We start from the raw sequence: 24,118 nt of genomic DNA, 5'->3' as shown, positions 1-24,118 counted from the left end.
CATGACGCCCATAATACGCCCATATTTCCCGACTGATTGCGGGGAACAGTTTTGGACGGGATTTGGCCGAACTGGTACGGAGTCAAGGCGTGGCACATGCGCGTGGCGTTCTCCACGCATGCGCAGACGCCGTAAATACGCGATCCGAAAGTATGCGGTAAAGTACGCGTCAATCAGAATAAGGGCCCATGTAAGATGCTGGTTAGCCCCCAGCCTCTCTAGTACAGTTGGGAGGTATGTATGAAGGTTGACATGACTGAAGGTCAACATGGGTTAGGTCGACATGGGGAAGGTTGACGTCGACATGGGGTTTTTCTCTTTTTTTGTCCCGAATGTTGACACAGTTGTCACTGAAACATAGAACTGCCTCCCCTCGCATGGCACGCTGCGGTCACCATGCTTCGGGTATTTTATTCTCCCACCATGCCCTAGTGGATGTTAGAGCATGAAATACCGCCTGTCGGCACATTTCGGCCTATTTAGACCTTTTGACTGTCAAATTCCCCATGTCGACCTAATGCTTGTGTCGACCTAATGACCCTGTCGACCTAACCCATGTCGACCTTCAGTCATGTCGGCCTAGTATTGTCGACTTAATGCGTGTATCCCATGTTAACAGTGCTTAAGGTTTATACCAGTGCAACTGGTATAAAAGGTTGCAATGTTTAAATGGTCAATAGATTTTGTTTAGGGGGGTGGGGTTATCGTTTTCATACTTTACCATCCGCTACTTACCATTCACTTGTGGGAGTAACACATTTGAAATATAATAATTCACAGCCGCATTTAATATTAACACCTGCAAAGCAATAGGAACAAAAGCAAAGCCACAAATGAGGAAATCACACCTCTTATAAACTCACCATCGGGTATCCCCCTGGCCCACCCCGTCGGTTGGTACACTTAAATACAAACTTAACTTTAAACCTTATATAACTTAACTTAACTTAATATAAAGACACGACACAAAGTGCTGGCGTTTCAAAAAGAATGTCAAATTTATTTTGACAATTAACTAGGACTATGAATGGTGGCGGCACTAAAGAAGGGTCACTATAGGAAAGGTGGGGTTAAAGATCACTAAGCATACATACACTGCTGGGTGACCACTCGCATGGCGCATGCCATCTGCATACAATTTTGACTATATAGTGCAGATCTGCACTATATAGTCTATGCAGCCAAGACTTTCTGGCTGCGATACAGGAGGAGCGTGCATCAGGATTGCAAGGGTTAAAACCCATGCGATCTGCATGTGATCCCGGTGAGATTTTGACTATATAGTCAAAATCTCATGCACATTGTACAAGTGTGTACACACCAGACCATCAAGCATTTCCTGAAATCTCCCTCCATTCAGGCAAAATGTATAAAATTCCAGAACAGCCTACATAATCTTCATAACCGTTCCTATCCAAATACAACCATACCATACAGTAAACACATAGAAAATAGAATTTGATGGCAGATTAGAACCATTTTTATCCTTAGTTCTTTGTAATGACATTCATATGACTATTACCGGGGCCAGCAACAGAAATCTTGGGGCCACATAAGGCCCCCTTACACTTGTCCAACAAGTTGAACCTGATTGACTCGAGATTTATCCTGTGTGACTTTAGGTGAGGGCGGAAGTTGTTAGATGCCCTCACAGCGTTTTTATTAACAGTTTATTTATTAACAGTTTCTTATATAGCGCACACATATTCCGCAGCGCTTTACAGAGAATATTTGAACATTCACATCAGTCTCTGCCCCAGTAGAGCATACAATCTATATTCCCTAGCACATGCACACACACATTCTAGGGTTAATTTTGTTGGGAGCCAATTAGCCTACCAGTATATTTTTGGATTGTGGGAGGAAACCGGAGAACCCAGAGGAAACCCACCCAAGTACGTAATTTACATAGGTGTAGGGTCTTTTCTTTCATTTCAGCTGGATTGTACACTTGCGGGCTCGTTTGGCTTGTCACAGATTTATATTCCCCCTGTAGGTATACGTAGACCCAGTGCATGTTGGGAAAGTCAAGAAACCGAAGTATATCAACCCTGTAGCAATATATAATTCTTCTTTCATCGACTGCACAAGCTAGTCACTACACCATATCTATAGTACTTTTTATAGTATACTTACAGAGAAAGGTCCCACATCAGAGTGTTTGAGATCCATCTGTACCCTAATAGCAACAAGAACATAAAGACAGTGAAAAGGTAACATGGTGAAATTGCTATCAATCGAAATAGACACATTATGGCTGAAAGTCGGCTACAAAGATTATGACGTGAGTCTGTCTCCCCTTGCAGCATTTGCAGTAGGTTCTTTACCCTGTATGATCATGATCACGTGTGCTTTGCTAATATGTTTGCATTCAATTCAGTGAGTGTAAATATGCAAACTTCTAATCATTTGCAGCAGCACTAAATTTTACATTCTGAATAGGAGGATTTATGTGCCGCAGGCTGAATGTAGGTAAGGGGTGTCAAATATGGAAAACCAACCCTCATAATCTGGTCAGTAAACCCCATCCCACTGGACAGACAATAAAATGTATAGAAATAATACATAATACTGATTTATAAAGTCATCAGACAGACAGCTGGGGAAGCACACAGTATGTTTTGCTGGAGGGATGCAAAGCATATCCTCTATGTAAGAATATCCTAAACAGTAGTAAAGCTAAGGCTAATGCCAGGCTCATCAGTGGAGTACCAATAGCCCCACAGACCCCGTGGTGGTGGGGAGGTACTGAGAAAGTGTGGGCGCTGGGGGGGGGGGGGGTGTGTCTGCGTGGCTATTGTTACGCAGCTGCCACCTGCCATCACCTGCCACATCTGTCTGCAGTCCCAGCTCTCCTGGCTCCTGCTGCTAATGAAATCTGACACTGACAAAATTACTGCCCCCATAGAGCAGACAGTTTTAGAGGATGCTAGAGGAGGTGGCGGCCTCTTATAACAACCTTAAAAATGGTCTTCTGTATGGGGGGCAGCCATTTTGTCAGTGTCAGTTTTCATTATCAGCATGAACAAAGTTCGAGGAGCGCCGGGACCACAGACAAGACCGGCGGCAGACGCGGAATCATGTGGAAGGGTAAGGCAGGGTTGGGGGGGTTAACTCTACTTGGGAGGGGATGGGCGCTGCCAAAATTTTCACCAGAGGGACACATATTTAATAGTTACGCCACTGAGGCTCATCATACATTAAAAAAGATTCAGTTGTATGCTAAAAGTCCATAGAGCTGACCATTACATAGGGCGAAGTTATATTTTAAATCTGTGTGTCTATAAGTGACAACTGTTTTCTATGTTTTGTTACCTGCTAAGTTCAAGGTTGCCTGTAATCCGGTCTGAGGTCACACCCACTTTTGCCAGAGCAGTGGTTGTCTGTAGAAAATGTACCAAGCACATGAAAAGCCATAGTTCAAAGTCACTTTTTATTCAAGGAATCTATGAGTGCATTCTGATATGAACTGTCATATTTTTAGTTGGGAGTACTGGGAACATCTTTACACTAAGGGCAATAATTCTGGTCAACCAGATCCCGCCTTGCGAATGGTGATACGCCAGCCCACTATTCGCACGGCAAGCGAATGGATAAACATTAATTTGCAGCCTGCGGGGGAACACCGCAGACCATCGAATGATGTGCAACATGCACACATATCTAAGGTTGCTCAGAGCAACCTTAGATGTGCCTGCATATTCTGAAGGAAGAAGGAAGGCAACTGACATCTGGTGATGTCAGCTGCCTGCCCCCACACCCGTGTCCTCAGCCCATTAGCATGAGAATACCTAGCGTTCTCATGGGAATGCCCATTGAAAGCTGGGCGTTCCCATATGGTAATGAGACGGCCCGCCCCCCCCCCACACTTTCCATCCGCAAGGATGGGTGCGTACACCCAGTGCACAGTTTGCTCGCCGTGAGCGCACACACCCAGTGTATGCCCATGTGCAGAAATGCGCATGCGCAAACAACAAACATCTGCCCCGTTAGAACGAAAGCGGCCCTCCAAAAGTGCCTAAATAATTACTGAATTATTGTGAAGAAGTTCACACAATTCCAGAGACCTCCTGGTTAGGGTTATGGGACATTTGGTCAACACATATTAATTAAACATGCATTGGATCGACCACTGAAGGTCGACATGGCTTAGGTCGACACATGAAATACGTCAACCTGGCTAAGGTCGTCAGGGTTATAAGGTCGACACAAGCATTAGGTCGACAATGGCAAGGTTGACAGTAAAAAGGTCATCGTGAGGTTTTCATGCTTTTTGTCCTAAATGTCGACATAGTCGTCATGGACACCATCAAAATGTACCACATCTCCTTGCATGGCTCGCTGCGTTCTGCCACTATTCTATTCTCCCTCCACGCCCTAGTGGATGGTAGAGCATGAAATACCGTGTAGTTCCACTGCACAAAAGCGGAAGCAAAGAAGAAGCAAGTAACTACAGACCAGTGAGCCTTACATCAGTAGTAGGGAAATTAATGGAAACACTATTAAAATAAAGAATAGTGGAATATCTTAAAATAAACAACATACAGGATCCAAAACAGCATGGTTTTACTGCAGGGAGATCATGCCAAACAAATCTTATTGACTTCATCTTATTGACTTCATCTAGTATTTTGTGACCAAAATACTAGATGAAGGGGGGGCTGTAGATGTGGCATATCTAGACTTTAGTTGAAATTGTGGAATTGGATTATAAAACAACTAAATGGATAAGAACCTGGTTGCAGGATAGGAAACAGACAGTTGTAGTAAATGGAGTGCATTCTATGAAGGGACATGTTACCAGTGGAGTACCCCAGGGATCTGTACTTGGACCAGTTCTCTTTAATGTCTTTGTTAGGGACATTGCAAATGATATTGAAGGGAAAGTATGCCTTTTTGCAGATGACACAAAGATATGCAACAGAGTAGACACACCAGGAGGGGTAAATCAAATGACTGATGATCTACGTAAACTTGAGAATTGGTCAAGAGCATGGCAACTACAGTTTAATGCTAAAAAATGCAAAAATTATGCACTTGGGACTCAAAAACCCAAAAGCTCAATATAGTATCAAGGGTACTATAATGGAAACTACTGAGGAGGAAAGAGATCTAGGAGTCACTATTTCAAGTGACTTAAAGGAAGGAAAGCAATGTAGCAAAGCAATGAGGAAGGCTAGTCAGATGCTTGGTTGCATAGGGTGAGGAATCAGTAGCAGAAAAAAAGACGTAATAATGCCACTTTATAGGTCATTGATACGGCCTCATCTAGAATACTGTGTCCAGTTCTGGAGACCATATCTTCAGAAGGATATAAATACATTAGAGAGTGTACAAAGAAGGGCAACTAAAATGGTGCTTGGCCTACATCACAAAACTTACCTGGAAAGACTAAAATATCTTAACATGTACAGTTTGGAGCAGAGAAGGGAAAGGGGGGGACATTATAGAAATCTTCAAATATATCAAGGGTTTAAACATAGTACAGGAGGGAAATTTTCTTCAAAGGAAAAGAAGTAATAGAACACGAGGACATGCACTGAAACTGGAGGGAGGTAGGTTCAGGGGAAATGTTAGAAAAAATTACTTCACAGAGAGGGTAGTGGATAAGTGGAATAGCCTCCCATCAGAGGTGGTAGAGGCTAAGACAGTAGAACATTTTAAACATGTTTGGGATAGGCATATGAATATCCTTACAAAGAAATAAGCATAAAAAAGGGTTGAGATTACCTGAAGGGTAAAAAAGGGGCAGACAAGATGGGCCAAATGGTTCTTATCTGCCGTCAAATTCTAAGTGTCTAAGGGGGTTATTCTGGTTGGTGCGGTGGGACCGTACGCGGTCGGATCTGGCTTTTTTTTCATCTGCGCATGCATAGTTTTCACAATGCGCATGTGCGGCGACCTCATACCGCTCACGGATGGAAGAGCCACAAGAGCACGGTCATTGTGGGCAGCATGTGGGCATTTTTATGGGAGCGGCCGGAATAATGAGGAAAACTGAGCGTAAACATGGGCGCACACGGGGGTGTGCACACAAAATGCACGGTGCCACAACCGCCTCGATCGGCAAACGCACCGTGCATTTTGGCCCAAAACAGACGGACGCCAAAGAGTGCTCATGACCACCCCTAGAGCAACCGCATGAGAGCGGACGCCTGGGTCTGCTAATTAACGCTGATTACTTCTCAAACACATACACCTGAATGTAATAAGCAATGCTGCAGCCTATTAAGTGAAAACCATTATTTCACTACCTGCAAGCCACACACAGCCCTCAAACACATTGGAAGCATATCTTTCTACACTTCTCTACATGTAAAGGTTGGTTTAATTTTAGGTAAGATTCATTCTAAGACCTGCTTATATATGTTAAGGTAGTTATTTTATAACCATCTACACCCATTCAGAAAGTGTTTTTGTATACTTTAAAAAGCAGGACACTCAATTCACAGAAGTCGACATGTGTCAACTTTTTCACTGTAACACAAACATACCAGTTTCTTATTAGGAAAAAGACACATAAACCACATCTAAGAGCAACAAGGATGTTTTTGGACTCAATTTCTACTTGCATGGTGGCGTACGCTCTGATGTACGCCAGGTATCTGTGGCTAAGAGGGAGATCTGTCCGTGCACGGTGGCGGGCGCTCAAGTGAACGCCACTCCCCATTGTCAGTGTTTGTGACTGTCCGTGTGCGGCTGTTCTGTGGGTGGACTTACGCTCACCGTGAGTGTACGGAAAACACACGGTGTGACGGACCGTACGCACGTTTCACCGATCCGATCAGAATAAGGCCCTAAGTGTACCACCTGTCAGCACATATCTGCTCCCAAAAAAAACATGAAAAACTCTTGTCGACCTTTTGACTGTGGACCTTGCCATTGCCACCGTGATGCTTGTGGTGACCTTCCAACACTGTGGACCTTAGCCATGTCGACCTTTAGTGGTCAACCAAATGCGTGACCTAATATGTATCGACCTAATGACTGCATACCCTGGTTAGCTACATGCAAAGTTGAATTGCTTTTTTATAGTTACAAGAATAATGGTCACTTGGAAATGAATGCATGTTAAAAGCTTAATATTATAACCTACCAGGTTCAGCAGAAAAACAGGTGCCAGAGAGGCATTGGGTAGGATGGCATATGCTTGAATATCCATTTTTGGTGAGATAGATACATTTCCAGGTTTTATGTCCAAGGATGGAGCTGAGGTAGATGAAATCTGCAGTTTCATGAGCATATTGGGGTACATCTTTGATAACTGTAACAAAAATATACTGTGGTATTGAAACCATTGCTTTATTGAAGACTGTAGCAAACTTTCTGAGAACAGACTGTGGGGCAGATGTATTAAGCCTGGAGAAGAGATAAACTAGAGATAAAGTGGATATAAGGTAAAAGGAGATAAAGCACCAGCCAATCAACTCCCAACTGTCATTTTCAGACACAGGGGCAGATGTATGAAGGGTCGTTATGGGGGAGAAGGGGTATCAGCGCACTTTATGTGCACTATACCACTTCTCCCCCATGTATGAAGGAACCGGGATGTATGAACGGTCAGCATCGCTGATTGTTCCGCCCGCTGCTGGTTTTGGCTTCGCCAGCATCAGGCTGGCGAAGTCCTATCTAAACAGCAGGGACAGCGCTGTCCCTGCTGTTAGCTCTGGGCTGCGCTGGGGATCTCGCGTGAGTAGCGAGATCCCGCGCATGCCCAGTGCAGCCAACTGGGGGACAGGAGATAGCGCATCAGTGTAAACTGATGCGCTATCTCCAGGAGGGGACATCGCCGGAGGGGGGAGTTAGCGCTCCCCCACTTCGGCAGACAAGATGTTAATACATCTTGTCGATGTCCGCTCCTGTTTCGCCTCGCTAATGAGGCGAAGCAGGAAGTATTATAGCGGTGCGATAAGCGCCGCTATAATACATCTGCCCCACAGTTCTTTGGCTGGTGCTTCATCTCCTTTTACTTTATCTCCAGATTATCTCCTCTCTAGGCTTAATACCCTTGGTCCTTACCTGAGGTATCAGTGCCCCGAACGAGGAAGTGTTCAGTCTAATGTTAAAATCCTTAGGAATCTGTGGTGGAAATGGCATTTATCATTAATGAAAGCATACATTTTAAATAGGACTAATATCTATTCTCATTATTGTATACAATAATTATAAACACATTTAATTGTACATATACTATACTATGCTAATAGTAAGCAAATGCTTAAATTGTATTTATTGTGCCTTTTGCATGATAGCTCAGATGCAATATTAATGCAGATAACAATAGATAAATTTCACGACATTACTTAAATTAAGTCTATTATTTACTATGAACAACCAAAATGTATTCAATTAGCCCTGATACCAGCAATGTTCAAGAATTATGCTTTGAATGATTCTTGAGAAAGCTGCAACTAGCAGAGAAACATGAATTAACAGCATTGTACTACTGCTACAGCTGGTATATATGCCACTGGGTGAACCTTATCTCTCACTGCTATCAATACAGTTGGTAATGGAAAAACTAGAAACTCCAACTCCAAGAAATAAAATGTTTCAAGATACAATGAATGGATAGTACAAACAATTATGAACATGTGTTATACTGTTAATACAGTAAGTATTTTTCTGACGCTGGGAGCACCACCAACCCATCTTGTTTCGTCTTGGACATACAAATTGAAGGTAGTTGGTAACTCCCACAATATTAATATTAAATATCCTCCACCTTGCAATACCCTTTATCACTGGAGTAAGGCTCATCTGGAGGTAGTCTAGTGTGGTCACTCACCCTTTGTTTTTCTTATCAATACTGTTGGCCCGGAGCCGTTCCACCTGATGCTGCATCCATCTCAGCATATACCAACAGCCACCGGAGGTGATTCTGGTTGACACGCAAAGCTGAAAAATTCACAGCTTTGGGCATCACCTATGTGCCACCCGACCATCAAATGATTTTGCAAGCACTTGCAGATCTAAGACACCTCTATGGTGTCGTAGCTCTGTGGGCTCCCTGTATGGGGAGTGGGTGGGGAGCAGCCATCCGCTGACGTCAGCTGCCCGCCCCCCACACCATCGCCAAATTTCCATGAGAATGCCCATAAAATGCTGGGCATTCCCATGGGCACGACCACGGCCTGCCGTCCCACGCCCCCCACCCGCACCCGCAGTGCTGTGTGGGAGCACTTCAAAATCGAACTGATTTTGCAGTGTAAAGGATTGTCGCTTTAAAAAAACTGGAGATTTCTTACCAAATCTCTCACTTTCTGAATCTCTTATCCTATTACATCTCACCTTATAGTTGGCATTTAGGCTTACCATATCATCAGTGACATTGAAGATCAGTTTCCCAGCTGAATGATAAACAAAACCAGCTGTATTAAACAAGTAATCAGAAACTCCAAAGTAAACCATAAGGTTATATTCGACAGGTAAGGACAGGGCAGGCGGTGAGAATGGAGGAGGAATGTGTTGAGAGAGTTCGAAAAATTCTCCCTGTGGGAAAACAGTGATTCAATAACATTACAAACAGGTCATAGAAATAGCTAAAGGCCCCCATACACGCTGTGATATCAGCGTGCAATGCGGGCTCCCGCGGGTCGCATCGCACAATACAAAAGTATGTGCTGCACATACTTTTTGTATTGCATGCGGATCGCATTGCATGCAATTCGCATGCAAAATACATGCATTGCATTGCGATCCAGACGATAACACATCGCAGTGACGCTGTGTGTATGGGGGCCTTCAGAAAACATTAATCTGTGTAATCAGGAAAAATCTGGCTTCTGTGTGAAAGGGGTCGACACGGGAAATACCCGGGTTTTTGCTCCTGTGTGAAAGGGGGTCAGCACCTTGCTGCCTAGTTCTACCCGGGTTTTTGTATCCGGGAAATACCTGGGTTTTTGGGATTTTTCTGTCTGAAAGGGGTATTAGATTGAAAGGGCACAAATGGGTATGAATGTCCCATTCCCAGCTCGGCCGATTTTATTCCGAAAATCATGTTAGAAAACACAGGTACGAATGAATAGACCAACTGCCAAACTTGGGAGGATTTTCCATAAGCAAATGCACAATACGGATATTACTATAATTCGTATGAGCAAAGTTGACCCTTAAAATTTAAATACTTTATGGATCACATTATACAAATAATAGGCATACAGAAAACTGTCATAAGTACATATAAACTGATTTAGATACACATATGTCATGGGCTGGGCTTGTTATGTTCCCGGTAATGACCTGGGTGAGCCAAAGGATGGCGCAGGGAACCGAAAGCTAAGTGGTTGCAGATAGTGATTGCTTATGCACGGAAGTACTCTTGGGGTATACACAGGATACACAGAGAATTGGCAAGATCCGAAGCAGAGACGCAGAATCTAACTTGCCAGTAGTTTTCACCAGGGACCACTCTGGGGACTGAAGAGGTACTCACGGATATGCAGGATAGTGACCGGGGTTTCTTACAATGTAGACGCATTGTATACTTATACAAACAACTGATAGCAGGTAGATCTATGAACTATATTTCATCATTGACCCATTCTAAAATCAGGATATGCAAATGATAAAAGTTATGTTTCATTTCCTTATCTTCTAATTTCCTTATAACATATTAGTAATTAGTATCTCCTGCACAGTCCTGGAGGAATAACCAGGAGACCTTACCTTTAGTGGCACGTCCACACAATTCCCCGTCACTGGTGGGGGTCCAATCAGGGAATAATCGATAGCAGCCACACTGTCAATTTTCGAGGTAACTATAAGATACAATGTTAGCTTTAAAAAATTATTTTTTTCAATATGATTAAATACAGTGGCGTAACTATAGCTCCGCGGTGGCGGAGGGGGGGGCGCAGAGAAATTGGGGGCGCCGCCGGGGGGCTGCGGGGCTATAGTTACCTGTGGTCTGCGTCTTGCCCGGCTCTCTGTCGGGACCTGCCTGACCGTTACGGTCCCGGCCGGCTCCTGCTGCAATAAAAACTGACAATTAGAAAATGGCTGCCCCCGTACTGCAGACAGTTTTCTGTCTGCAGTATGGGGGCAGCCATTTTCTAAGAGTCAGTTTTCATTGTATATCGGTAAAAGAAAAGAGTGTCTTTTTATGGTGCACCTGGAGAAAAATTAATCATAAAACGTCACTTTTATTTCATTAATTAAAATAGTTGCGAAATATAAAAGAATATTGACAAGACATAAGACAACATTTAGTGAAAATAAAAAAGGATAAAAAATCCTTCACCTAGTGGAAAAACCCCACTGACTGATCTCCCAATGATAACTTGAATTATATTGCTGCTGAGCTGCGTTGTACAGTAATCATTTATTAATGATTCTAATTAACTTTAATAGTCTGCAGAGTTGCAAAGGTGCTCTGGGCTCTCAAGGGTAACTGCTGGCAAGCGCCTGAGCACGGATACAATTCCGTCTCAGCGCTGCTGCTAGCTTACTGGAGCCAGTGAATTCACGTCCTGTGTTCTTCCACAGAGCTACATCAAAGGAGTGCCTGCCTGCACTTCCTTGCTCTCGTGGGTTTTAGAACAGACAGGGACACTACCGGTTCTGGCGGTTCCTCAGGAAGCTTTTTTGCGAAAGCGTACGCTCGACACTACACACCTAGTGTGTTTAATACCCCACTCTCCCCTCCCCACTTACTAATTGTATATTTTGAACTGTTGGCTGCGTGAGGGGTTACCGTTGGACACGGTCCCCTACCCTAGACACTGACACAGTATCTGGCGCCAGAACCGGTAGTGTCCCTGTCTGTTCTAAAACCCACGAGAGCAAGGAAGTGCAGGCAGGCACTCCTTTGATGTAGCTCTGTGGAAGAACACAGGACGTGAATTCACTGGCTCCAGTAAGCTAGCAGCAGCGCTGAGACGGAATTGTATCCGTGCTCAGGCGCTTGCCAGCAGTTACCCTTGAGAGCCCAGAGCACCTTTGCAACTCTGCAGACTATTAAAGTTAATTAGAATCATTAATAAATGATTACTGTATAACGCAGCTGAGCAGCAATATAATTCAAGTTATCATTGGGAGATCAGTCAGTGGGGTTTTTCCACTAGGTGAAGGATTTTTTATCCTTTTTTATTTTCACTAAATGTTGTCTTATGTCTTGTCAATATTCTTTTATATTTCGCAACTATTTTAATTAATGAAATAAAAGTGACGTTTTATGATTAATTTTTCTCCAGGTGCACCATAAAAAGACACTCTTTTCTTTTACCGATAAACTCTGTCCTTTCCGTGTCTATGGTAGCACACCCTCGTATATATTAAAACTGATTACTGTTATTAATACACTGAGGGTCCATTTCTATATACTAACCTATGTATTTCTGTGCGACTGACTACACCTGTTTTCAGTTTTCATTGTAGCAGGAGCCGGCCGGGACCGTGACGGTCAGGCAGGTCCCGGCAGAGAGCCCGGCGAGACGCAGACCGGGTACGGGTAAGAAGGGGGGGCAGGTTAGGTGTGTGGGGGGGTGCCGAAAAAACGTGCGGCAGGGGGGCGCAAAATAGTTAGTTACGCCCCGGATTAAATAGTACAGTACGTCACAACTACATTACATTACTCTGAGTGATTCCCTATAACGGAATGTACCTGGTAAGGTCTGTAGAAGTGGTTCCAATTCGCTGGTAATTGCATTACTGACCAGAGGACAGATCTAAAGGAGCACACAAGTAAAAACTAAATCACAATGACAATTATAATGGAATATACTGTATATAAAAGGATATTAAACCATAAACATGAATGTGACCTGACTTTGTGCAGGGATGCACACTGAATTGTGGATGGGTTATCTCACCTACTAGACTACACATCATCCCCAAAGCACTAAAGACGTACAGCTCAATATTGTATCTATGTAAACTGCAGCACACAAAGAGCAGATGTGGTCATGCTGGGTGTAGGCATCTCTGTAAGAAAGATACGTTTGCCAACATTCCTGACAATCCACACAAAAGATATACAGGACAGCCACCTCAAATCGGGGATAGTTGGCTCATATTGGGACTGTACCCCACATAAATCAACACAGGTGGAAAACATAACATCATACTGATGTAGAGTACTTTTGAAATTTTGGACTGCATCAGATCTACACAGCTTTTTATAACTCGTTAAAAAGCCTGTCAAAAATTACAGCTTTTGCGGTGTACTTTGACTTTGAACTGTGACAGTTTTTAGCCCGCAAACTCTCCACCCCACCCCCAGTCCCTATCTGCTCCTACCTGCAATCTCTGTCTTCATAGCTCGCTCTCTCCATATCCAGCAAGTTTGAAACAGATCATTGTCTCTGCAAAAATTGCTTTCACTTTCTGACATCTTTTAGTGCACAAAGGAGTAATTTGATCTGTCAAGTGGCCTCTAGTGGTCAGTGGCAGTACTTCACCTCTTGGAGATGAGGAGTAGTTAGCCTTTTTATAGATAGCGGCATATTTAACTTATTCTACATATAAGCTCCAAAAATAAGCATTGTATTAAGAATCAGATAACAGGAGGCTCTGACCACTGCCTCCAACCCTTAATAATCCATTTAGCATTGTAAATACTTCTCAATAAATATTAGCTTGCCAAGCATAAACAATTGATTGCAAGAATTAGAAAATGGTACTTGTGAGTTATCCGGGCGCCCGATTTCAAAATCGGGTCGGATCGGGACATCGCATCGCATCGCATGCGACCATCGGATGCGATGCGATGCGATGCGATGATCCGATTTTTCCATAGGAATCAATGTTAAAATGGACTGAGTCCATTTTAACATGGAATTCAATTGGAAAAAGGGGTCCTTTTCATACCCCTACTATCCAAGTGGGCATGGAGTTGGATATAAACCTGTGGCGAGCGTAGCGAGCCACCGAGCCCGAAGCGTGGCGAGCGTAGCGAGCCCCGCGAGGGGACACGGAATACCGTCCCCTCGCGGGGCTCGCTTCGCTCGCCACGCTTCGGGCTCGGTGGCTCGCTACGCTCGCCACAGGTTTATATCCAACTCCATGCCCACTTGGATAGTAGGGGTATGAAAAGGACCCCTTTTTCCATAGGAATCATTTTAACATTGATTCCTATGGAAAAATCGGGTCATCGCATCCGATGGTCGCATGCGATGCGATGCGATGCGATATCGCATCGCATCGCATCTGATTGTATGCCTTAACTTAAGGCATACAATCAAAAAATCGGGCGCCCGGATAACTCACAAGTACCTAGAAAATAAATGAATTAATGGGCATTTGGACAATTAAATATATACAGTAGGAGCCCATCTCATTTATTTTCCTTAGGCCATGGCTCAGCATGGCTAGCCATGGCTAGCCAATTGTTCTCAGCTGCAATACAATACATAGAACAATAGAGTAGGGGATTAGTCGAGTAATCCAATTACTCACTTAATCCTATTATAGGGATAGATGACAGTGGCTTCATGATCCATCTGTAGACATTCCCAGGTACAAGCATTTCAATGGACAAATCTTAAAACCATTAGGGACAGTGATGAACTATGTCTATGTTAACTCTATCTGTATTTAGAACATTTATTATATGCATGTATTGTATATATAATTGGAATATTTCAGCGAAAAGCCATTGTAAATTCCCCCATAAGAAATCCATGTACCTGGACCATATATAAATATATATTTTATACAAACCTGATTCTCTATAGCTTTTCTTAATGCACTGTCAATATTGTGGTGGAAAAGATCAACCAACCAGCTGCAACACAGTAAGAAATAAAAGCAACTTATTTCTGCAATCACGTTCTTCTCTTCATCTTTAACTTAATCCCTTGCTGTAATGAATGCAGCCTAGAGGCCAAATGTAATAGGGTGTGAGAATCAGAAAGAGAGATTTCCCATTGTTTTACAGTGCCAATCAATTACATGGCAAAATCAACCTGGTTTTTCTGTGTAAATGATTGCCGCTTTAAAGAAAAAGATGGGAACTCTGTCCCAAAATCTCCCACTTTCAGATTTTAAAGGCCCATACACACTGGGCGACTTTGACTTGAAAGCAGTCTCCCAGTGTTTATGGGGCAATGACGAGCGCTGATACTCACTCCGCATCATCACATCAGGCCACTCATTTGCTGGTATTACCAGCAGATGTGCGACGGGGTGTACGGCTTGCCCCTTATATGTAAAGGTCGTCCAACCCGGGGGGGGGGGGGGGGGGAGTACCCAGGTTGATATTTATTCATATGAAAAAAATATATGTTTTTTTCAGGGCAGTGGAAAAGGGGTATGAGAAATCAGCCAGTGAAATTAATTACTATATTTAATGTAAAAAAAATCATGTAATTTACCCAAACTTCCCAGACACATGAACTTTGACATCTGAGATGTGGCAGCTGCAATCAGAGAGGGCAATGGTTGGTCTTCCAGTTCCATCACTTCCCAGTTTCAACCCAACAGAAATGCTGAGTCCTTCCACCTTCAGGTCAAAACTGCCCTTTGTTGATCTAACAAAAGGAACAAGCTCATTAACCCCTTCCTGACAGAGCCAGTTTTTGCGTTCCTGACAGAGCCCTTTTTTTCAAATCTGACATGTCTCACTTAAGTGGGGATAACTTTTTTTTGCTTTTACTTATCCCAGTGATTTTGAGATTGTTTTTTCGTGACACATTGTACTTCAAATTAGTGGTAAATTTGGGTCGATACAGTCTGTGTTTTTTTGTGAAAAATACCAAAATGTCGTAAAAAAATGGAAAATTTAGCAATTTGCAAAATGTTAAATTTTCTGCTTGTGAGACAAATAATCATACCACTCAAAATAGTTAATAACTAACATAGACCATATGTCTACTTTATGTTTCCATCATTATTTCAACTTCCTTTTAATTTTTTTGGACACTAGGAGGCTTACAATATGAATAGCAAATTCTCAAATTTTCAAGAAAATTTCAAACACTGATTTTTTTAGGGACCAGTTCAGTTCTGATGTGACTTTGAGGGACTTGTATGTGAGACACCCCCATAAATGATACCATTTCAAAAACTGCACCCCTCACAGTATTCAAAACAGCATTTTGGAAGTTTGTTAACCCTTTAGGTGTTTCACAGGAATTAAAACAAAGTGTAGGTGAAATTTCAAAATTTCATTTTTTTTGCAGATTTGCAATTTTAATACATTTTTCTAAGGAACACAGTACATTTTACTAGAGAAATGTGACTAAAAATTGATTCCCCCAATTCTTTTGTTTTCATAAATATCCTATATGTGGCCCTAGTGTGCACGTTGACCAAACCACAGGCTTCATAATAGAAGGAGCACCTACTTGATTTTGGAGCCTCCTTTTTATGAGATTATTTTTTAGGCACCATGTAGGTTTCTAGGCACCATAAGATGCTAAAAGTTAGGAACCCCCCCACAAGTGACCCCATTTTGCAAACTACACCCCTCAGGGAATTCATCTAGGGGTATAGTGTACATTTCAAACCCCCAGGGGTTTCACCAATTGTGGTACAACTGGGCAGTGAAAATGAAAAATTACATTTTTTTACACAAAAATGCAGTTCTGGCTCAAAATTTTTCATTTTCAGAAGGTATGAAGTAGACAAAGCACCCCAAAATCTGTGCACCAATTTCTCCCGAGTACGGCAATGCCTCACATGTGACCAAAAAATACCATTTGGGTGCATGGCAGGACTCAGAAGGGAAGGAGTGATTTTTGGATTTTGCAGCTCAGATTCTGGTGGAATTTTGGTGGGTGCTATGTCGCATTAGCAAGACCCCCCAAGCACCAATACAGTGGAACCCCCCCACAAGTGACCCCATTTTGCAAACTACACCCCTCAGGGAATTCATCTAGGGGTATAGTGTACATTTCAAACCCCCAGGGGTTTCACCAATTTTGATACAAGTGGGCAGTGAAAATGAAAAATTACATTTTTTTACACAAAAATGCAGTTCTGGCTCAAAATTTTTCATTTTCAGAAGGTATGAAGGAGAAAAAGCACCCCAAAATATGTGCCCCAATTTCTCCCGAGTACGGCAATGCCTCACATGTGACCAAAAAATACCAGTTGGGTGCATGGCAGGACTCAGAAGGGAAGGAGTGATTTTTGGATTTTGCAGCTCAGATTCTGGTGGAATTTTGGTGGGTGCTATGTCGCATTAGCAAGACCCCCCAAGCACCAATACAGTGGAACCCCCCCACAAGTGACCCCATTTTGCAAACTACACCCCTCGTGGAATTCATCTAGGGGTATAGTGTACATTTCAAACCCCCAGGGGTTTCACCAATTTTGATACAACTGGGCAGTGAAAATGAAAAATTACATTTTTTTACACAAAAATGCAGTTCTGGCTCAAAATTTTTCATTTTCAGAAGGTATGAAGGAGAAAAAGCACCCCAAAATCTGTGCCCCAATTTCTCCCGAGTACGGCAATGCCTCACATGTGACCAAAAAATACCAGTTGGGTGCATGGCAGGACTCAGAAGGGAAGGAGTGATTTTTGGATTTTGCAGCACAGATTTTGGTGGAATGAATGGTGGGTGCTATGTTGCACCAATACAGTGGAACCCCCCCACAAGTCACCCCATTTTGCAAAGTACACCCCTCAGGGAATTCATCTAGGGGTATAGTGTACATTTCAAACCCCCAGGGGTTTCACCAATTTTGATACAAGTGGGCAGTGAAAATGAAAAATTACATTTTTTTACACAAAAATGCAGTTCTGGCTCAAAATTTTTCATTTTCAGAAGGTATGAAGGAGAAAAAGCACCCCAAAATATGTGCCCCAATTTCTCCCGAGTACGGCAATGCCTCACATGTGACCAAAAAATACCAGTTGGGTGCATGGCAGGACTCAGAAGGGAAGGAGTGATTTTTGGATTTTGCAGCTCAGATTCTGGTGGAATTTTGGTGGGTGCTATGTCGCATTAGCAAGACCCCCCAAGCACCAATACAGTGGAACCCCCCCACAAGTGACCCCATTTTGCAAACTACACCCCTCAGGGAATTCATCTAGGGGTATAGTGTACATTTCAAACCCCCAGGGGTTTCACCAATTTTGATACAACTGGGCAGTGAAAATGAAAAATTACATTTTTTTACACAAAAATGCAGTTCTGGCTCAAAATTTTTCATTTTCAGAAGGTATGAAGGAGAAAAAGCACCCCAAAATCTGTGCCCCAATTTCTCCCTAATACGGCAATGCCTCACATGTGACCAAAAAATACCAGTTGGGTGCATGGCAGGACTCAGAAGGGAAGGAGTGATTTTTGGATTTTGCAGCTCAGATTCTGGTGGCATTTTGGTGGGTGCTATGTCTCATTAGCAAGACCCCCCAAGCACCAATACAGTGGAACCCCCCCACAAGTGACCCCATTTTGCAAACTACACCCCTCAGGGAATTCATCTAGGGGTATAGTGTACATTCAAACCCCCAGGGGTTTCACCAATTTTGATACAAGTGGGCAGTGAAAATGAAAAATTACATTTTTTTACACAAAAATGCCGTTCTGGCTCAAAATTTTTCATTTTCAGAAGGTATGAAGGAGAAAAAGCACCCCAAAATCTGTGCCCCAATTTCTCCCGAGTACGGCAATGCCTCACATGTGACCAAAAAATACCAGTTGGGTGCATGGCAGGACTCAGAAGGGAAGGAGTGATTTTTGGATTTTGCAGCACAGATTTTGGTGGAATGAATGGTGGGTGCTATGTTGCACCAATACAGTGGAACCCCCCCACAAGTCACCCCATTTTGCAAACTACACCCCTCAGGGAATTGATCTAGGGGTATAGTGTACATTTCAAACCCCCAGGGGTTTCACCAATTTTGATACAAGTGGGCAGTGAAAATGAAAAATTACATTTTTTTACACAAAAATGCAGTTCTGGCTCAAAATTTTTCATTTTCAGAAGGAATGAAGGAGACAAAGCACCCCAAAATGTGCCCCAATTTCTCCCGAGTACGGCAATGCCTCATGTGTGACCAAAAAGTGGCAGGACTCAGAAGGGAAGGAGTGATATTTGGATTTTGCAGCACAAATTCTGGTGGAATGATGGTGGGTGCTATGTCGCATTAGCAAGACCCCCAAAGCACCAATACAGTGGAACCCCCCCACAAGTGACCCCATTTTGCAAACTACACCCCTCAGGGAATTCATCTAGGGGTATAGTGTACATTTCAAACCCCCAGGGGTTTCACCAATTTTGATACAACTGGGCAGTGAAAATGAAAAATTACATTTTTTTACACAAAAATGCAGTTCTGGCTCAAAATTTTTCATTTTCATAAGGTATGAAGGAGAAAAAGCACCCCAAAATCTGTGCCCCAATTTCTCCCGAGTATGGCAATGCCTCATATGTGACCAAAAAATACCAGTTGGGTGCATGGCAGGACTCAGAAGGGAAGGAGTGATTTTTGGATTTTGCAGCTCAGATTCTGGTGGAATGTTGGTGGGTGCTATGTGGCATTAGCAAGACCCCCGAAGCACGGTGAAATGATGAACCTAATAATCCATAGATGTGTAGTATATTTTAAAACACTCCTTTATACATAGGCCGGGTTTGTCGGGGCAAGTTTCACAGTGGAAAATAGTTTCCTTTCTTATTCCCTTTTTATAGCAAACTTTGCACCTTTTTTGTGTCCTGCCCTTTCTTGCAGTGGAGGGGATTTCGTTCGGAAAATGCTGCCCTGGTACAATACGGGGGCCAGTACTAGAAGTACTGGGGCCCTCTGCCTGCTGGTTCCCAAATACTAGGCCCTTTATGACTTCCTCTTGAAAGTGCATAAATGTCCCCCTCTGGCCGGTAGAACGGAATAGCACGTAAGCGTTATACAGTGCCATCTGGATGATATACACGGCCAGCTTCTTGTACCAGATTTTTGTTTTCCGCAGGGCACTGTACGGCTTCAGTACCTGATCTGAAAGATCCACTCCGCCCATGTACCTATTGTAATCCAGGATACAATTAGGTTTTGAGGTGTGGGTACTGGTACCTCGTACAGGGACGGAGGTGGTACTGTCTCCGTGAATTGTTGTCAGTATAAGGACATCCCTCTTGTCCTTATATTTGACCAACAACATATTTTCGGTGCATATTCCCCTGCTTTCACCCCTTCTCATTACTTGGGCAATGTGCGTTTTTGGGAGGCCTCTTTGGTTCTTGCGCACAGTACCGCAAGCTGCTGTACCTCTTGAACCAAGGGCCTTAAACAGGGGGATGCTGGTGTAAAAGTTATCCACATAGAGGTGATAACCTTTATCCAGGAAGGGGTGCACTAAATCCCAGACAATTTTTCCACTAACACCTACGAGGGAGGGGGGGCATTCTGGCGGTTCAATTCTTGAATCCTTCCCTTCATATACCCTAAACCTGTGGGTGTACCCTGAGGTGCTTTCACACAGCTTATACATTTTTATGCCATACCTTGCCCTCTTACTGGGAAGGTACTGGCGGAATTTAACCCTTCCTTTAAAATGTATAAGGGACTCGTCAATACAAATGAATTTATCTGGGATGTACATCTCTTCAAATTTGGCACTGAAATGATCAATGACCGGCCTGACTTTGAATAGCCGGTCAAAGGTGGGATCATCTCTGGGTGGGCACTGTGCATTATCGTTGTAATGCAAAAATTTAAGGATTAACTCAAAACGAGTCCGGGTCATGGCCATACGGTAAAGTGGGGTGCTGTACAGAACATCTGTACTCCAATATTGCCTAATTTCTGGCTTTTTTACTATGCCCATATGAAACACCAGACCCCAAAACGTCATCATCTCTACTGCATCTACAGGGGTCCACCTAGCAAATGATGACGTGGGGTTTTGAGCAATAAACTGCTGGGCATATAAATTAGTTTGGTCCACCATTAAATTTATAAAATCATCAGAGAAAAATAATTTGAAAAAGTCAATTTCTCTGAGACCTGTGGAATCAAATTGGATTCCTGGCATGGCCAAAAACTCAGGAACCTGGGGCTCAAAATTGTCTGGTGGTGGGGTCCATACGAGATCAATTATTGGGGGGGGGGTCTCAGCTGCTCTACGGGGGCGTCTTTGAGGGGGTCCCTCATCACCAGAGGAGGAAGAGGAGCTTAAGGCGAATCCTTCAAATTCCCCGCTTGCATCACTGGCTGTGTCAGAGTCAGAAGCAAGCATGGCATATGCCTCCTCTGCTGAATACATTCTTCTGGATGACTGGGATGACATTTGGGATGACATTTGGGATGCCATTTTTATTTTTGTGTTACTGGTAGTGAAATGTTTCAACACGTGTATAGTGTAGGGGGGGGGGGGGTACAAACTTTATTTCAACCAGGGGGGTATGTAGTGTGTAGTGTGTATGTAGTGCAGAAAAAAAAAATACTTTATACAAAAAAAAAAAAAAATGAAGGGGTTAAAAAAATAAAAAAAATTGAAGGGGTTAAAAAAAAAAATTGAAGGGGTTAAAAAAAAAAAAAAAGGTCCTGCGCCAAAAATTGAGCACAGATGTTGGTCAGTAACGTCCGTCACTGAACAGCGCTCAAAGGCAACAGGAATTTGATAAAAAAAAAAAAAAATAGATCAACCCTGTGCCGAAAAAGATGATCAGTGATGTACGTCACTGATCAGCGCACGGCGGCCACAGGACACCCCCAAAATCACAGTGTGTGTAAAAAAAAAATTAATAAAAGACCCCACAGCACACACACAAAAAAAAAAGGTGATCAGTGATGCGACACTGATTACCAGTGAGGGGCAGCAGGTGCACAACCTTTGGTGCAACTGGCAGGTATATATATATAAAAAAAAAACCTCTGCACCCCTAAAAAGTTGCTGATCACCTCAGATATAGTGATCAGCACAAAAGGCGGGGGCAGCAGACACAAAATTTAGCACTCTCTATCACTCTCTGTCACTATCTCTCTCTATCTCTCTATCTCTCACTATCTATCACTCTATGACACTGCAGCAGCAGCACTGACAGTTATATATATGAAAAATAACCCCTGCACCCCCAAAAAGTTGCTGGGGGTGCACAAAATGGGGGCAGCAGACACAAAATATAGCAGTCTCTATCACTCTCTGTCACTATCTCTCTCTATCTCTCTATCTCTCTATCTCTCACTATCTATCACTCTATAACACTGCAGCAGCAGCACTGGCAGGTATATATATATATTAAAAAAAACTGCGCCCCCAAAAAGTTGCTGATCAGTTAATTTATACTGATCAGCACAAAAGGGGGGGCAGCAGTCAGTTATATAAAAAATATATAGCACGATCTGTCACTATCTCTCTATCTCTCTCTCTCTATCTCTCTCTCTCTATCTCTCTATCTATAACTCTATTACACTGCAGCAGCACAAAATATAGCACTCTCTGTCACTAGGCCTCTCTATCTCTCTCTCTCTATCTCTCTCTCTCTCTAACTCGATGACACTGCAGCAGCACAACACAGCACAACACAGCACAGGATGTCACAAGATGAAGCAAGATCCCAAGCAGTGATCAGGTAAGTATTGAGCAAGGTTCTGGTCAGTAAATGGCGACAGCTGGGCACGGTGACCGCACTGCACGCTATTCCAGACCGGAATGGCGTCTGCAGTGTAGTCCCCGTTAGTTTAAACCCCCCTCCATGGCTGTGATTGGTCCGTCGGTCCGACGGACCAATCACGGCCTTTGGGGGCGGGCGGGGTGAGGTGGGGTGACACCAGTGTCACCCTTACACCCCGCGGTGATTGGTGCTGTACTTTACAGCACCAATCACCTCCGATCCCGTGTCACCGGCGAACGTTATTCGCCGGTGACACAGAAAACGCTGTAATTGGCTGTTCACACTGAACAGCCAATCACAGCGATCGCCGACGGGGGGGCTGCATCGCAGCCCCCCCTGGGCATGCAGGGACATGTCTGCTGTCAGGGACAGCAGACATCGTCCCTCTGTCACTGCGTCTCTAGACGCAGTGACAGTTAGAAGTCATGACGTATATATACGTCATGTGTCGGGAAGTACCTCCCGGCCATGACGTATATATACGTCAAATGTCGGGAAGGGGTTAAATAATATTCAAGTTATAACTGCAACCTCTTAAATATCGATGAATGCAATATGGCAATTTTGGGGATCACCTGGATGTCAGTGATCCCTGGGGATTGGCCAGCACATATAACATAACATAATGTTAACATGTACTGTATGTGTATATGTGCCAAGCGATCCCTCCCTGCACTGCTTATATGGTGCTACAATCCAGGGGCTGCATGTGCCGCTTCTAACATTTCATTTAGAAACATAATTTGTATTTACCCATAATAACCAATCAGAAACTTGTGCCCCTTACACATCGCCAAAATAATCCGTGTCATATCCGGCTTGTAAGGTCGACCCGGGTTAATGTGCGATGTAAAATGTACCAAATCTTATAACCAAGGTTGAGCAACCTGTCATTTTGACCCCGTTAGAAGAGGGGTTAAACCCGGTTCGCCCTTTATGCAATGGCCGACCCAAGTTCAATGTGAATGCGCTGGACCCGGGATCACGATCCCAAGTCTGACCCATGTTTGCGATGAGAAAGGGGGTATATCTTTCATTTTCTAACAAGCAGTAGGCAGATACAGTAAAAGCTAATTGCCAATACGTTTCTGTGGTATAGTTATATATTCCTTTCACATCGCACTTATAACCCAGGTTATTGCCAGGTTGCTGCATGGTGCATGTGCAGGGACGGATTAAGGTCTGTGGGGACCCCACAGACCCCCCCCCCCCCCCGGGTAGGCTGGTACCTGGGTAGCGCAGGTGGGCAGGGGGTCCCTGCAGTGGTCTTGGCAGTCAGCGCCGGGGTCCCTGCAGCATATGAGAAGTCAGCAGTGGGGTCCCTGCAGCAGATGGGAACTACTAGCGGTGTTGGCTTCTAGTTCCCATCCACCACAGGGACCCCGCCACTGACTTCCCATCGGCGGCAGGGACCCCATCGCTGACTGTGCCGCCCACCTGTGCTGCCCAACCTCGGGCACGGGGCGACAGGAGCTAGGGGGGTTCCCCTTATGTGTGGGGGCCCCCGGGGCTACCGCCCCTGTCGCCCCATGCTGAATCTGCCTCTGTGCATGTGTAAGCACCAAACCTAGTAACCTGGGTCGACCAACCAACAATTTGTCCAAGGTTATAAGAA

The 24,118-nt window shown here is 43.8% G+C and overlaps 1 protein-coding gene across 1 annotated transcript in view; it reads right to left on the bottom strand.

The window, feature by feature from the left end:
• The window catches only part of LOC146008477 (bactericidal permeability-increasing protein-like), a 62,572-nt gene that overhangs the window by 17,774 nt on the left and 20,680 nt on the right, over positions 1 to 24,118 (bottom strand). The window contains exons 4-13 of the mRNA XM_083147810.1: positions 15,315 to 15,470; positions 14,662 to 14,725; positions 12,605 to 12,668; positions 10,669 to 10,760; positions 9,316 to 9,492; positions 8,020 to 8,079; positions 7,097 to 7,264; positions 3,316 to 3,383; positions 2,137 to 2,179; positions 736 to 799 (exon numbers count right to left, since the gene is read on the bottom strand). Of these exons, the coding sequence (XP_083003936.1) occupies positions 736 to 799; positions 2,137 to 2,179; positions 3,316 to 3,383; positions 7,097 to 7,264; positions 8,020 to 8,079; positions 9,316 to 9,492; positions 10,669 to 10,760; positions 12,605 to 12,668; positions 14,662 to 14,725; positions 15,315 to 15,470 (956 nt within the window). The remainder of the gene's footprint in view (positions 1 to 735; positions 800 to 2,136; positions 2,180 to 3,315; positions 3,384 to 7,096; positions 7,265 to 8,019; positions 8,080 to 9,315; positions 9,493 to 10,668; positions 10,761 to 12,604; positions 12,669 to 14,661; positions 14,726 to 15,314; positions 15,471 to 24,118) is intronic.

This window comes from Crinia signifera, chromosome 6, assembly GCF_055691185.1.
Source record: "Crinia signifera chromosome 6, ASM5569118v1, whole genome shotgun sequence".
NCBI lineage: Eukaryota > Metazoa > Chordata > Amphibia > Anura > Myobatrachidae > Crinia > Crinia signifera.
Note: the sequence above shows the minus strand (reverse complement) of the source record. Positions and strands in the feature narration are given on the sequence as shown.